The following is a 16,959-nucleotide window of genomic DNA, read 5'->3' as shown; positions in this document are numbered from 1 at the left end:
ACATTTGTCAAAACCCATAGAATGTACAACACCAAGAGTGAACCCTAATGTAAACTGTGGACTTTGGGTGGTGATGATGTGTCAACGTAGGTTCATCACTTGTAACAAATGTACCACTCTGGTGGGGATGTTGATATCGGGGGAGGCTGTGCATGTGTGGGAGTAGAAAGTTTATGGGAAATCTCTATACCTTGCACTCAATTTTGCTGTGAACATAAAGTTGCTAAGAGAAAAAATCAATTCTAATTTTTTTTTTTTTTTGCCTTTTTCATGACCAGTAAGGGGATCGCAATCATTGGTGTGGTGTTGCCCGCACCGCGCTCAGCCAGTGAGCGCACCGGCCAGTCCTATATAGGATCCGAACCCGTGGTGGGAGCGTCGCTGCACTCCCAGCGCCGCACTCCCCCGAGTGCGCCACGGGGTCGGCCCAGTCTATTTTTTAAAATTAAGATTTTCTTCTCAAAAGATGCCTTTAAGAGAGTGAGAAGTAGCCACTGAGTGGGAGAAAATATCTGTAGTACATGTGTCTGACAAAGGACTCAGTGCCAGAATATCTAAATGACTCCTACATATAAACAAGAGAAAGACATCTTAATAAAAGTGGATATGCAAGTGGCAGATAAATATGTGAAAAGTGTTTAACATCTTTAATCATTAGAGAAATATAAATTAAAACCACAATGAGAAGCCAGTGTGTACCCTCTAGAATGGCTAAAATTTTAAAAACTGACAATACTCTCATACACTTGCAGCAGGAATGTAAATTGGTACAATTACTTTGGAAAACTAGTTGACAGTACCCACTAAAGCTGAACGTAAGCACACCCCATGACCTAGCAATTCCACTCTTAGGTATATACACCCAACAGAAATGGACCCACAGAATGTATGACTATTCTAAGAGAAACGAATGCTTAGAGAAACATTCATTGTTGTGGATGAGGGTAATCAACATGTCACTTAAACTGCAGAAAGTGCAAGTAGTTCTGAAAGGGGTTCAGATCTGTTGTGTATTTAGATGCAAGCAGTAATTACTTTCCATCTGGATCTCTTCTTCCTGAGGATGGAGCCAAGGGAAGCATCCATGGGCAGACTCCCTGGCTCTCACTGGCCTCCCACTTTCCTCCTTCAGCATCTCTCCCCTTGCTCAGGAGCTGGTCCCAGGACTAAGCCCTCAAGAGTTGCAATGACCAATTCAGGGGGCCTTGCAGCAGGAGTGAGATCTGTTTATGGGCCTCCTGACATTCCCCACCAGATCTCCTGCCTTTTGGACACGTGCAACTTCAGAAACTCAAGGCTCCTGGAGCATTGTTGTTTGGGGGACCCTGTGACCGGCCTCAAGGAAGTGGCAGAAATGTGTGGGGAGGGGGCCACATTGCCCTTTCTCTCCTCACTTGCACCTGGCCCACTGTGCTGGTTCACGGAGCCCATGCTGCAGGCAGGGCTAACGGTGCCCAGAACCCACCTACCCACCTTTTACGGTCACTGGAAGAAGACTAGCTACAGCTAACATTCATCCCTGGCAGTGTCATCCCTTCCATTCTTCACAGAAGCTGTTATTTAGGTACCATTATTATTCCTGTTTTACTGCCAAAATACTGAGGCCCAGAGAATTTAGTTAACTTGTCCGAGGTTATCCATCTAGGAAGAAGCAGGGCTGGGCCCACTGCACCCTCTGCCCTAGAGCCACATCTATGAACCAGACCACTCCCGTTAGGTGCCTGGCAATGGCTATCCTGGTCTTGTGAGGTCGCTGTTGAGCCAGAGAGAGATTAATGAGCAAGCCTAAAACAGGGTAAGTTAATTTCCTTGGGCTGCCTAACAAAGAACCACAAACAGAGTGGCTTAAAACAACAAAAAGTTATTGTTTTATAGTTCTGGAGGCTGGAAATCCCAGACCGAGGTGGGGGGGAATCTGTCCTTCCCTCTTCCTACTTCTGGTGAGGCTGGGAATCCCTGGCATTCCTTGGTTTGTAGATGCCTCGTTCCAATCTCTGCCTCCCTTGTCACTTGGTGTCCTCTTCTCATGTGTCTGTGTCTCTGTGTCTCTTCTCTTCATATGTTCGATTAAGTCATATTTGATTAAGGATGACCTCATATTAAATTAACCAATTATATCCATGATGACCCTATTTCCAAATATGGACATTCTGTGGTACTGGTGTTAGGTCTTTAACATATCTTTTTGGATGCCACAATTGAACCCCTAACACTGGGCTAAGATTCTTTTAATTTGTTTAACCTTAAACCCTTAGTTTTACCTGGAGAGGCGATTACCCTGCCTAGTCTCAGAGCTAGTAAGTGGCAGAAATAGGTCTTGACTCTAAAGCCAGTGCTCACTCTCTTCCACCAGGCCCTGCAGGAGCATCTGGTGCAAATGCCAATAGCAATCCAGGTGTCTCATTGGAAAGTTAAAATAATAAAGCTTGGTACGTACATTTATAGGGACTTAAAGATTACAGAACACTTACTTTCCTACCCAAAGCAAAAAGAAAGGAAAGAAGGAGTTGTGACTGTAATGACTTTCAAACTCACAGCCTACAGCTTGAAAGACAGGTAGGAAGTAGCAAAAACACAGAGGTTAAAAAAAAAAAAAAATTCCTGAGGGACAATCTTGTGCTATTTGTCTGGTCAAGGGAAAACAGCTCTTAGCTGGGAAAGCCACTTTCGTGCAGCAGTGTGCTTCTTCCAGAGCTAGGGGTGGGCTGGGTTTGCTGAAATAAGTCCTTCTTCTGAAGTCAATCAGAAGGCTTTCTTCTTGTGAGGTCTTTCATTCTTGTGGGGTTTTATTCTGCCGGTTCTCATGTTCATTATCTGTAAATGCAGGGCTCCCAGTATTATGCAAAACTTTACTCCCAGGCACGATGGTCTTACTAGGACACCCAAGATTCCAAAAAGAACGTGTAATTGTTTCTGGCACAAGGGTAGCATGAATGTCTGTCTCTGGATTGCATGATATCTGCTTTGCCTTCGGGCTTTCAATTGTCAGCATTCCACAGTCAGGCAGGTAGGATGGGAGTGCTAATTAGATCAGGTGCCTGATCTAGAAGTCTGCACCAGCAATGACTAGGTAGTGGGCTCCGAACTTTTGAGCACTACCTGTCTTTTCCCCGTCTGCCCAGAATGTAATTACCTTGTCAGCCAAGAAGTTGCGGCACACAGCTGAATGAACGCTCAGCAGCAGTAACAGAGTGATAAGGGAAGACAAATGGACCACGGCGCATGACTGTTCTGAGACAAACAAATGCACAGAGAGGCACTGGAGAAGGGAGACTTTGAGAACAAAGAGGCCGCACTGAGTATTTGTTACTGAGGTTACTTCAGATCTTCTCTTAATAAGATTACCCTGCTTTTGGACAGAGATTGCAGACCTTTGCTGACTAATGCAAGTCCCAAAGCTTTAGAAAGCACTTTTAAAATGGGAAATGATGTGGGATTCGGTAGCAGCCTATGTGCTTCGCAGACCAAACAGCAGGTAATAAAACTTTGAAGGATGACTAGTAGGAAGGTGATGAAGGGGACGAGGAAAGAGCAAGCAGGTGTATGTGTGAGGACTGCTAAAGAGCTGCAGGCCCTAAATACTCAAAGTGTGGTGGGTGGACAGGCAGCATCAGTAACATCTGGGAGCTTATTAGAAACGCAGAATCTTAGGCCCCAGCCCACACCTCCTGAATCAGAGTCTGCATTTTAATAAGGTCCTCAGGTGACTGGATACAACAGTGGAGCTTTTTAAAAAAAATACTAGTACCTGGATCTTAGCCCCAGAGATACTGATTTAATTGGATCATGGTGTAGCCTGGGCATTGGGTATTTTTAAAAAGCTCCCTAGGCGATTGCAATGAGCAACAAAGTTTGAGAACTGCTGGTGTAGACTGGTCTGTCAGAGGGTCTGTGGCGATTTGGAAAATAAAGGCATTTTGTTTTTACACCTATATACCCATAATTCACATGGGTTTTCAGCTTGTCATAGACCTGTGACATCTACGCTCAGCAACAAAAGTGGTATTTTCGAATGCCTGCTACCCGCAGAACAGCACCATGCTTACTTTCCCCAGCCTTCAAGATTGAGAGGTCTGGTTTCAGCCTACTTCTTCAACTCTACCCGCTTCTACCCCAGCTCATTCCAGGCCAAGTGACCTTTTTTTCAATTTCTCAAACGCACTGACTCCTTTGCTGCTTCAGGGCCTTTGCACATGCCTTGTCCTCTTGAAAACTTCTCAACCTTCAGGGATGCTGTTTCCTTATCACTTCTTGAAAGGAATCTTCCCTGAAGATCCTATCTGAGGAAGGTCTTACTCTTTCCTCCTTAATTATTCTCCATTGCTGCACACTATTCTTTGTCATTTTTTTGGTAACATTGTTAAAAGTTGTAATTGGTTATTTATTCTTTAATTATTGCTTGTCTGTTTCCCCCACTAGACTGTGAGCCCACAAGGACAAAAACAGGGTCTGTTTTTTATTCTCTGCTATACTCCTATAGTCTAGTTCAGCCCTTGGCACATAGAAAGCATATAAATATTCATAGAATGAATGAAGGAAGGAAGGCGGGGATCAACAAACTATGGCCTGTGGGCCATATGTGGCCTGTTGCCTATTTTTGTAAAAAATTATGCTCATTCATTTTTGTATTGTCCATGGCTGCTTTCGTGCTACAGTGGTAGAGTTGAGTAATCATGACAGAAACCATATGGTCCACAAAGCTTAAATTACTATCTGACCCTTTATGGATAGGCTGCCAGATAAAATACAGGATGCCCAGTCAAATTTGCATTTCAGAGAAATAATGAAAAATTTTTAGCATAAGTGTGTCCCAAATATTGCAGGACATACTTACACTAAAAAAAATTGTTTTTTGCTTATTGAAATTCAAATTTAACTGGACATCCTGTATTTTTATAGGGCTTTTAAAGGATTGCTAAATCTGGCAATCCTTTAGAAAAAGTGTGCCAACCCTTGAATAAATGGATAAAGTGAGCCCAAAGTGTTCGAGCTCAACAAATGACTTCAGAAATTTTCTATTTACTTTCTGAAGATTCAATACTGCAGGGGCAACAAAATGTTAAACTGTTATAATTAATACTAGACTCTTTGTAGCAAATTTTGGGCTCTTCAGATGATTAGGCATAAAATTAAATATATATAATACTCCCAAACTCTTCTTATGTCCATGGCACTGTTAGTTTAACTTGTCCTCTTGTGCCTTGATGCCATTTGTGATTGTTTATAAAGTTGTGCCATGTGGAAAATGTCTGATTGCAGTTAGACTCCTGCATGGTCATCCAATTTGGGGTGAGCTCCCTTTAAGCATAACTGTAATTTCAGGCAGCCTTACAGACACCAACACAGGCAGAGTGGCCAACTTCAACCATAGGAAAGGCTTCAGGGGATAGACAGGTAACTGAAACTCCTGTTTACAGGAGTCCCTGGCTTGTGGGACCCAGAGAAAGCATAAAGAAGGGTAGTTACACATCTTTGAGCACTTTATGTCTCAGAGAGGAGTCTTGTTCACAGATGTAAGAGTCTTCACCAAGGGAGCGCTTTCTAAGATAAGAAAACGGATGCTAGAAACAATTCGTTGATTCCATTAAAGTTATACCAAGAACATGTAAAAAAGTAACCATTATCATGTGAATATGTAAAAAAGTAACCTGGGAGGTAAAAATGTAGTACTTTGTGCAGGTTTGGGAGCTGCTGATGGGGGGGGACATTTGCTTTTAATTAATTAATTAATTAATTAATTAATTAATTAATTAATTAATATTGAATCATAATTGATTATACATATTTTGGGGGGTTCAATGTTGACATATGTTGATCAAATCAATATTATTAGTACGTATATTGTTACAAATTGTACTTATTCTTTATGTCCCTTGTCCGATTTGCTTTTATTTTAAAGCAGACACCCTGTTAGTATGGAAACCATAGACTCAGAATTTTGTAAGAAGACCTTGATTTCATCTAATATTATTCTCATCAATAAAAATGATTGTTTGATGTACAACTAAATGCAATTTAATTTTTATGCCTTTGTAAAACTTGTAAAAAATAAACTTATTCAAAGAACATACTTAATATGTATAGTATGATGCCAATTATGTTAAAATATGTAAATACACGCAAAGATAAAAGACATGGAAGACATATTCTAAAATGTCAACAATGGTTAGCTACATCTGAGTAGCGAGTTCACAAGTGATCTTTATTTTCTACTTTGTGCTTTTCTATATCCTATTTTTTTGCAAATAACATGTACTAATTTCATAATCAGAAAAAGAGTAATCTATAGTTTTGTTCTGGCCACAATTCCACACTACATTGCTGATGGGAGAGTAACTGACACAACCACTTTGGACAGCAACTTGGACAAACCCAGTAAAATTGAAGATGCCAATCCCCTGTGACCAAGGGACTTCACTTCTAGATAGGAATCCTTGACAGAGAATAGATGTGCAAGTATGTGCATAGCTGCAACATCTGTAATGCTGCACAACGGGAAGTGACCTGATACCCTCAAGTGCAGCATGAACACATTGCCATGTGCATGTGCACTAAATGGAATATGCACGGAGGTGGAAAGCAGCAGACTAGAACTACATGTATGTCCATGGATAAGTCTCACAAACATTAACACTGAGCCCAACAACATGAATATATCTAATACCACAGAAATGTGCTCTTAAAATTGGTTAAAATGGGGCCGGCCTGTGGCTCACTCGGTCGAGTGCGGTGCTGATAGCACCAGGGCCATGGGTTCGGATCCCATATAGGGATGGCCGGTTCGCTCACTGGGTGAGCGTGGTGCTGACAACACCAAGTCAAGGGTTAAGATCCCCTTACCGGTCATCTTTTTAAAAAAAAAAAAAAATTGGTTAAAATGGGAAAGTTTATGTTATGTACACTTTATCATAATAAGAAAATATGATAAAAAACAAGAAATGTGACATTGAGTCAAAAAGTAGGTTGTAGAAATGATATGTACAGCATGAAATTTAGCTTATAAGCCAAAACTACATAATTATTTATGGATATACATATATTTTTAATAGCACAAGAAACAAATGTGAGAATGATGAATGGAAAGTTTCGAGGCAGGTCAGACCAGAATTGGGCAATTACACAGCAGGGAACTGTATCCAGGATGTTTCATTTCTTTAAAAACTCTGAAGCAAATATGGTGGTAAAATGTGAAAACTTGAGAAAACTGAGCATAGGTATGTGGGTATTCATTATATTACTTTATTTTACTGTATGCTCAACCCATATCATTATAATAAACTTACAGCCTTTGTCAGACCGCCTGCCTCCATTTCCCCACTTTGATTGGAACCGTAGATAGTGATTACCACAGACAGTAGCTGTTCTAGATGGGACGGCCAGTGGCATTCCCTAGCTATGTGGTCTGTTCTCACCACTCCAAGTTTTAATAAACCACAGGGTAGAATCCAAACTTTTTTTTTTTTTAAGTCAACACATCTTTTTTTTTTTTCCTTTTTGTCTTTTTTCGTGACCAGCAACGGATCGCAACCCTCAGTGTCGCGCCCATGCCAGACCGGGACCGGCTACGGGATCGCAACCCTCGGCGTTGTGCCCGCACCTCGCTCAGCCAGTGAGCGGCCAGTCTGTATGTGGGATCCGAACCCTCGGCGGGAGCGCCGCCGTGCTCCCAAGCGGCGCACTGTAGCAGTGTGCCACCGGGCCAGCCCCTAAGTCAACACATCTTTAAATCGCTCGATTCATCTAAATTAACAGCAACAGTAAAGGACCCTAGATCAAGTGATTCATCTATTGGTTCATATGTCAGGCAGCTCTGCCCCACCCTTGGGCTCTGTGCTTTTGAAGTGACTTTTAAAGTTGGTTACTTTATTAAAAAGGCTTTTTCTCTGGTGACCTAGTGGTTAGGAATCAGCATGCTCTTTCACTCCAGCAGCCCGCGTTCAATGGTGACTTATCTCAGTGGTTAAGGCTGTAGACTCCGATTTTCTGGGTTCAAATCCTGGCTCTCACTTGCAACTTGTTTCCATAGCATAAGATGAAAATTAAATGATAAAATGAATGTAAAACCCTCATCTCCCCCCCTCCTCCCAGGCTGTCACCTAATAAGCTCTCAGCGAACATTCCCTATTTCCCTATTACTGTCATAGTCATAGTTTCATCTAATGTCTGGCCCTCAGTTTTTACCCCTATAATGTGAAGGACTTGATCCAACACTATGATACTATTAGCATCAAAAGCAGTTTCATGATTGCCAATTAATTTGCTGCCCCCATAACACAGATGGTGAACAGAAAAGAGTAAAAACACTGACGGACATGAAAACTTGACCCCTCAGCAAAACTATGCCATGGGGTCTCTTTCCAGAACTAAATCTCTAAAAGGCCTTCACCCTGTGTTTTGGGCAAATTATTGGCTTGTAAGCCTGTTAACACTCTATGAGACTTCTTTGAGGCAGGCACTGTGTCTTATTCTCCTCTATAGTCACAAAGTCTGACCTGGTTCATGGGAGGTGCTCATGAAATGTTTGATGAATGAATGAATAAATGGCCATGCAATCAATAGCATCTTGGTTCCAATAATATACTATGCATTCTGGGTGTTGTATAAATCTTGAAACATTTAGATCTTTTTTTTTTGGCAGCTGGCCAGTTCGGGAAACTGAGCTCTTGATCTTGGTGTTACAAAGCTGTGCTCTAAACAACTGAGCTAATCAGCCCTAGATCGTGTTTTGATGAAATCCCATTTTGTATTTCTACATAGGTTGGCCTAATAGGGCATCTCATTAAGGCCCTACTTTGTATCTATACTTTTTTCTTTCTGTGCATTTATTTTCTTCATTATGAGGCTTTGAGTACTTTTCACAGAGAAGTACTGTGTGATCTAAGAGGTAACTACTGATGATTATTCATAGTAGGGATTTATTAATTAGCCTGGAAACTGCCTGATAATCTGAATACATGAGTTTTATCACCAAATCCTCCCTCTCTGAGGGATGTTTTAATTAATGAGGAAAGTGTAGGCAGCTGGCTTTCCTCAGTCTGTTCTCAGATACCATCAATTAAGGAGAAATCAAAATCCTTTCCATTACATTTGAATTAAAGAGCAATTTATGAACTCCATGGAGATGCCTCATAATCCAGAAGTTGTCTTTTTACTCCCAGATGATTTTATTTTCACTAAAATCATGAGTTTGGAATACCCCATTGCAGGATGGGACTGATAGGATGAAGAACAACTTCTTAGATCATGCCCTAAAATTAGCCACTTTACAGCTAACTACGTTATCTGTATGGAGATCATTGGAATTCATGGTAATTTAGCCCCTCCAGGATTAGAGACATTGACTTTTAAAGCTGGAGGTCATCAGGTCCAGTCTTATTTTGTAAACTCTCAGGTCAGAGAGATAAACTGATTTCCATTGGAGCAAAATTGTTTTGATCTTTTCCAACAGGAACATCACAAAATAAAACAATGAAACACATTAACAAATAGCAAAGGGGTCCAATTTTTATTTGATCTCCCTCCCTACTTTCTCTGCCTCTGTTCCTCCGTTGGTTCAGTGAAAAGCTCAAAAGAAGGTTCATAAAAGGCTTAAAGCCCCAAAGCCATAATTAAAAATATCAAAACCCGTTAATATTATTATTATAAAATTAGTTAAGTTGAAACAATCAATATTCTTTGGCATTAACTGTTGGAATTTTTTACAGTTAAATGACTTGTTTTGGCATTTTATATACTAAAGTTCTATGTAACGTCCCTGAAAATCACCCTTCAAACTAAATTTGTTGTCTCATGATGCAATAGAATCACTAAGATAGTGAGTTAAAAAAAAAAAAAAGCTCAAAAGAGCAAGAAGAGAGAAAGGGTGAAATAAAAATTGGGTTGATTCCTGAAAAATTAATACTAGTGTATGGTAGATGGTAGATCATTTTCACGAGTCTTAAAAGGACTCTGGGCTCACAGCCTGCTGTGGCTGCTCTTTAAGCCTGGTTTTGATCTAATGGCCATCAGGTGGACAATTGCTCAGGGGTTTTCTTTCATGTCCTAGTGAGAAGGCTGTGGAGCTTCTCCAACTGGTTGGTCCTAAGACTGATGGCAGAGGGTTTCTTTCCTCTCTAGTGCCATCTGGGTCCAAGGTGGAAGGGCTAGAAGAAGGGACAGACAGGGCTGGCAAGAATCCAGCAATGGTCAGTGCCCCTCCTGCTCTGTGTGCATGGGTGTCCTCAACCCTGATGAATATTTGTCACATAGACCTCCAAGTCCCTATTTAGAACATTTGACCCAGTTTTAGAAAAGATGAGGTGCTTTTATTTCACCATTTTATGCATTCAATGAATATTTACTGAAAATGTGCTGTGCATGGAGAATTGGCCTAAACAGGAAGATGAGCAAGACCCACCGTCTTCTCAAAGAGCTGATAAAAGCTTTTTGTCTCCAGAGGAAAGGGCCCTTTGGTGGCATAAAAATCTGCCTGCACCCCGTCCCCATGCTTTAGAGACATCACTCTGTACTAATAACCACAATTAGGGACAGCAATTAGTGGTCACACGTGTTAGTGAGTAAATAAACTGGAGGTGTCTATGACCAATATACTTCTTGTTTACTTTCCAACAGCATTACATCATAAATACCAGTCATATAGTAATCATTGTTATTAACATCACAAAAGTCATCTTTCACAGCCAGATGTAGACATTCTGAAAAAATATAGGATATTTTAAGGTCTTGCAAATAACCTGAGGTGATTAATGATATAATTTGACAAGGTAGTAAAAAACACTGATTTAATTGCTTTTTATCTCAATACCTCACTAGGAAGGAAAGACTAGTTAAATTAGACAATGGGGGTTTAGTGGCCTGATACTATCTTAATGTAAATTAAGAGGAAACATTTAAGAACAACAGAGAACACAAATTTTTTTTTTAACTTGAGTAATAGGAATCCTGATTCAAAATGGTATTTAGCACTAGAATGTAATATACTACCTACTGCTCAGTCTATTATCTGTCATTATCTTTTGAACCCTGTAATTGGATGAACAGGAACTGTTCATAATAATATGTTTGTTCAAAATCACCTGTTTGCTGGAGTCTGGAGCACACACTGCAGTCATATTGAATTGACGGCAAAACTGCTTACTTCACCCTTTCTGTTGTTTGTGATCTCTGTTACAATGAGACAGGAACGCTACACACCTGGGCAGTCCAAAGCATTTTACCAAAGCTACTGAAAACACAGTCATTTTTCCTGCATTCCGTGAGCGGGCAACATAAATCTTACTTGCTGCAAGTCAGGGCTGCCACTGAACCTAACCCACCCCCTGCCTGCTGTGCAGGCACGTAACTATGCTCAACAAATAACTCGAGAGAATAATTTTCCTTCTGGAATTTTCATTAGATCCAACCACGTAATTGCATTATTTATCCTATCACTGGTTTTATTTTTCAGTGATTCTTTAGTGGTTACGTTCCTTATGTCACGGCTTTCCAAACATCAGATTGCATAGGTCTCCTGCACTCATAAGACTCCTTCTAAGAGATGTAAATTGAAAGGCAACACAAGCCATTATCGGTCTATTTTCAGTTTTCATTATCAATAAAACAGGAGATCAGCATTTTCACGCTGGCTTCAGGGAAGTGCAATGTTGCTGTCATTATCATTAGTCCAGGATGCTGCCTGCCCCCACTGAAGCAGGTAGAATGACAGGCCCATCCAGATAAAAATAAAATAATGAAATGACCAGAGCCAAAGAGTGGGCTGCTGACCTGGTTTGCTGCATGACTCCCTAAATGTCCCTTTGAATTTAGCAGAGCCTGGATGGTAAAGACCACAGATCATGACAGAACATAAATTCGCCTCATAATGAGATTAGTAGGCAGGCAAAATAAATGTCCTGCTGTTACATTAGAGGCAGGCTCTAATCTGGCATTTTCCTTGGAAATGATCATTTTCCCTGCAACAGGGGAACCATGGATGCAACCAGCTCAAATCCAGCAGATTCTGTTTTACCATGCACTTATTTTTCATCTCCCTCTGTCGTTTTAATAGCAGTTTTGGGGAGGTGTGTAAACGAGTTGTGAGTTTTAAAGACTATTACCAAAGTGAGTTATGGGAGTCTATGTTCATGATCATCAGTCGTGTTCCCCAGACTCCCCTTTGAAGAAAAATTCTGTGCAATCCCCCCCCCCTTCTAAACCGGAGCCCTGCTGTGGAGGAGTTGTGGCCCCCAGGGTCCCCTTACTATAGCCTTAATGATCAAAGACAGAATAGACTCACTATTGTGCTTCGGCTTTTTTTTTTTTTTAATCTCAACAGCAGCTCTACTACTTAAAACCACTAGAAACAAGTATCACCTACTACAGAGCCATAAGAAAATGCCCAGATCAGGTGAAACCACATGGTCTCTGAGCAGAACAAAGGCCTTGAGTATGGAGCTTGATTGCAAAGGACTTCCTTGGTTTGCAGCACAAGGCAATTTCACCTGGGAGTATAATACCCTCCTCTCATTAAAAGTGCAAGATAGTATCTCCTCCTGAATCCTTTCTATAGAACCCAATGCAAATTCCAGGGCTGCACTTTCCTCAGTGGTCAGTGGCAATTAATCAAAGCCTTCTGTGAAATAATCTCAGAGTTTCACAAACCCTGTAAAGTCACCAAGCAAGTTAAGAGGTCCTTTTACAAGGAATGGGAGATCAGGTCTGAATTTAGGAGTATGTGAAGCTTCTGCATGAAAGGCACAATTTAATTTCTCTTCATTTTCTAGGGCCCATGCTAACGTCTCCTTACTTGTCTGTGAAACTGCAGATTAGCAGATCATTTGCTAGTACCCCAATTCATGGTATTTTGATATAATGTTTTTTTAGGCTGGGAAGAAACCATAGAAATATTTTGTGTTGGCATATACATTTTAAAGTTTATAAAGTGGTTTATGAGCATCACTTCATCTTATAAAACAGTTCCCTTTTTGCATTTGGTGCTTCCATCCAAAAACTTGAACTGTAAATCCAACTGTTTTAGGGAGAAATTATTCTTTTGGCCCAATTTAACAAGTTTTTTTCTTTTACCTTTCTACTTCTCAATAGCTTGAGTTGTGTCTCCACTTGTATCTTTTCTATGTATCTAATTTGCAAATGTCAAAGAATTTAAAGTCAATTCTCCCACTCTCAAGATTTCCTTTGTTCTCTGTTAACTTTCTCCTCATCAGATAAAACAGTTCAAGGGGAGATAGACTAATTTCCCCTTAGGTAAGCGGTCCTATGTTTATTGGCGCTCTTCTCAACTTATCTTTTTATTTTTGTCACTCTTCTTTGTCCCATGATATCTGCTCCCCACACCCACCGCATCTTTCTGTTTATAATTTAAATTGCAAGCAGTAAATGAATCCACTTTCCCAAGTGCCCAGTGTGTTTTGTATGTGTTAATGATTATCTAATGGCCTTCCCATGTGTTCAACTCACAGTTAATGTTAAAGTTTCACGGCACATAATCTCCCTGGAATTTCCCGAATTATGTTTGCTTACCTCATATAAATGAACTTGTTCCTGGGTTACAGCAAAGATTAATAACACGTTGTTTTGTACCAGTTTATCAATAAGTTGTCCAATCGTAGGATATTCCTAAAATTAACATAGAGATCTTAAGTTTCATCTTAATAAAAGAATGTAAGGATACGAATATTTATTTCAAAGATATCTTACTGAGTTTGGCATTTCAATGCTTACAGACATTATTGTATTTATCACTCTAAGTGATAAACAAATTGCACAATTAGCATTATTCACTTAGTTGGTTTAATAATTATTTCCTAAACATTATAAATCCAATTAAATCCTGAGTCAGTTCCTGTCAATGTAGTGTATTATGCTCTGTCATTTCTAAGTAGATCACTTGAAATTTATTTTAAAACTGATAGTGTGTCATATTTTCAAGGGTAGAGAAATATTTTTTTTCTTCTAAGTGCCACTTACCAGCAGGTAGGAATATTAGAGTTGAGGGAAGGGCAGAGAGACTATGATGTATGTGACAGAGGTGACTCTTAGAGCTCTGAAACTCTGGAATTATATTAAGGTGGAATGAGGGTTAAGGAGGGGACAGTGTGCTGAGGAATGACACGCTACTGTCTGATTTGAGACATTCCTGTTTCAGTACTTGGGTTTGGTCTTACTGCCATTTTAATATCACAAATCACCTCTATGGGATCCTGCAATATTTTTACAGGACAATTGAAAACACATTGTACTTAGTAAGCACATTGTACTTCTGTTCCATTGACATGTTCATTCCAAATACTTTTAAAAATAATAGAAGTTATTAGTTACCAAATTTTGAAGATGGATTTTACTTTTCAAGTCTGGAAAACACGGAGCACACTTGCTTGTCAAATGAATGCACATGTGCGTAGTGTACAAAGAGGAAACTCAAATGAGGGAGCAGCCTGCAAACAATTATGCTAAGAATATGTTGGTTATGACTGAAGCCAGCCAAAATGGAGGAACACTGAGAGATAAGCCCTCCTGTACCCTACTGTGTGTTCACATATTCTCAGCACTACTGGAATATTTTCATCTAAAGTCTTCTTTAGGTACAAGTTTCAAGTTGAGAGAAAAGCCTAGTTTTTCCTAAAATACTCAGGTAAATTACCCAACTACAAATCTGGCTATGTAATAATATGTGCTGTCCATCATATTTTGATTTTTATTAGTAGAGATATCAGATATTATTAATCTTCCCGAGTCTGGCATGTTCAATTTCCTCTGCTTTTCAACTGCCCAAATATCTTTCACCCTAAAGCCTAAATCCCTCCAATGCTGGCCCCTCCTCACCTCCACATGTTCCTGTACTTTTCGCCTGCTGTGTGTGTATAGCCAGGATCAAACCACATAGCCCTTCATAGGTGGACAAATGTGGTTTTCTATTTGAATCAAATCTGTTGGTTTAATTCCCACAAATATACTGTAAGTTCAGGGCCAGGAACCACATCCTACTATTTTGTGGCCCCAGGAATCTGGCCTGGTTTTGAGTCTGCAGGAAGTGCTCAAAGGCCCCAGGGGGCTATGTTGCAGGTGGGCATGGAAATGGTCCGTGGCTTCTGTGCATTTGTAGCAAATTACTCAGCAAGAATGAATTGAACATTCATTAGATGAGAAGTTCATATTAGGCAATAGATAGTGTTTGCTTCTATGATCGTGGTACTTTCGAGATGTCTATTATGGGGTATTTAAAATGTTTCAAGAAAAAGTTAATGAAAAAGATCCATTTCTCACAGTTTCTCATCCATTATTGACTAAAAAACAAAATGTGGCTATCTGCCTGGTACTGTAATATGAAAAGGCAGATTATGTGATTAAAGAATATACATGTTTGGGGAATACTACCGATCAAAAGTCAGGGGAAAACAGTCATGTTGAAATTTAAAAATTTAGGTCAAGAAATGGTAGTGAGTAATTAATAAACTGTTAGAGTTTCCAGAAATAGTTTTTCCAAGTGATATTAGAGTTCTGGGTCTCTTTCTCTTTCTCTCTCCCCTATATAGACTTCTACAACATTGTGGCTTAAAGAAGTCACTTAAATTCTCTGTACCATATTTTCACAAATGTTAAATGGGGATAATATGACCTTCTCAGGTTGCTCCTTCATAATTTAATTCTATTTCACGTAATAGTCGCCACCCACCATGTTCCAGGCACTGTGCTGTCAGGAAACAGAAATAATAAACGAGTCCTGGCCCTGAGGAGTGTGCAACAGAGAAGGACAGACAGATGTAGGCAAACACGTTTCCACATACAGATGTGCGAGAAGACATCTATGAGTGAGAGCAAAAGGAGAGACGATCACTTCGGGGTCTGACAGAGGTCAAACAGGGCTCTCTAGGAGCACTAATGATTGAACTCAGTGTTGAAGGATAATTAAGAGTTTCTCAGCAGCCTCGGAGGGAAGGACATTCCGAATAGAGGGAATAACGTGCACAGCATGGCAGCCTCATAGTTCATTCAGGGAAAGCAGTTGTATACCCAGGGTTCTGTTAAAGATCAGATGAGATCATGTATGCCAAAAGAGCTTTGAAAAGTTTACTTGTTTTACACAAGTCAGGTATTTTTTTCTTTAAATGTCACCAGAATTTTTAAAATGACATACAATAAGCAAAATGTTAATAAGCACCAACCAAGTAGTACCTGACTAGTTGTTTCCCATGGAGCACCGTGGTCCATGAAAGCATGGCATGATTTAGGGGCATGACCCTGGAATTATCATTCACAGCAACCCTTGTGTGGTTACTGTTCTGGTCTGAGCCTCCCTTTTGGGGCTGTGGTTGAGAACAGAATGAGCTGCCTATGCTGCTTTGTGCTGGCCCCAGGACCTTTAAGAAGTTGGGGAGGTTCTGGGATCACAAGTGCTATAGCAGATCGAAACTTCTGCCATGTCCCCACCACCCACCTATGCTCCTCTAATGATGGGAGAATTGAGGGGAGGCACTTTTTAAATCTCAAATCATAAAATGTGCACTGTTTTCAGCAAGTGCAAGTTATTCCACGTTGCATTACAGCAATTGTTACTTCGTTGGCCTACTTATAGCCCTGACAACAGCTTACACACCAAGACAGTTGACATGGAGTACTCATTCTTGCTGTCCAAGTGACAAAGCCCATCATTAGGAATGACGATGCCTGCCAGTTTGCTGTCCATTCCAAAATGAGAATCAGCATCACTCACAAAGACCAGGAGGTGCAGGGAATCGTTCCGCCAGCCAATTTTTTCCTGCAGTGAGAGAGAAACATTTGGATGTATTGGAGAGAGACAGGCATTTATTCAGTGTGGATCAATTATGCCTGGACACATTCAGAGTATGAAAAATATATTGCTGGTTTATCTATTTTAGCCTTTTCTATCTATTGTGAGTTGATAATATTCATAAATTAAAAAATGAAATTCTGTGACATCTGTTTTTTCCTGGATAACATTTT

At 40.2% G+C, this 16,959-nt stretch overlaps 1 protein-coding gene across 1 annotated transcript in view; it reads right to left on the bottom strand.

Moving 5' to 3' along the window:
- The window catches only part of ITGB6 (integrin, beta 6), a gene marked incomplete at its 5' end in the record, with an annotated part of 65,754 nt that extends 49,001 nt beyond the window's left edge, over positions 1 to 16,753 (bottom strand). Inside the window, 2 exons of the mRNA XM_008563953.1 lie at positions 13,519 to 13,614; positions 16,592 to 16,753. Of these exons, the coding sequence (XP_008562175.1) occupies positions 13,519 to 13,614; positions 16,592 to 16,753 (258 nt within the window). The remainder of the gene's footprint in view (positions 1 to 13,518; positions 13,615 to 16,591) is intronic.
- Positions 16,754 to 16,959: the final 206 nt, after the last annotated feature.

Source organism: Galeopterus variegatus, unplaced genomic scaffold (assembly GCF_000696425.1).
Source record: "Galeopterus variegatus unplaced genomic scaffold, G_variegatus-3.0.2 Scaffold178, whole genome shotgun sequence".
Taxonomy (NCBI): Eukaryota; Metazoa; Chordata; class Mammalia; order Dermoptera; family Cynocephalidae; genus Galeopterus; species Galeopterus variegatus.
The sequence above is the reverse complement of the archived record's forward strand: the minus strand, read 5'-3'. Positions and strand labels throughout refer to the sequence as shown.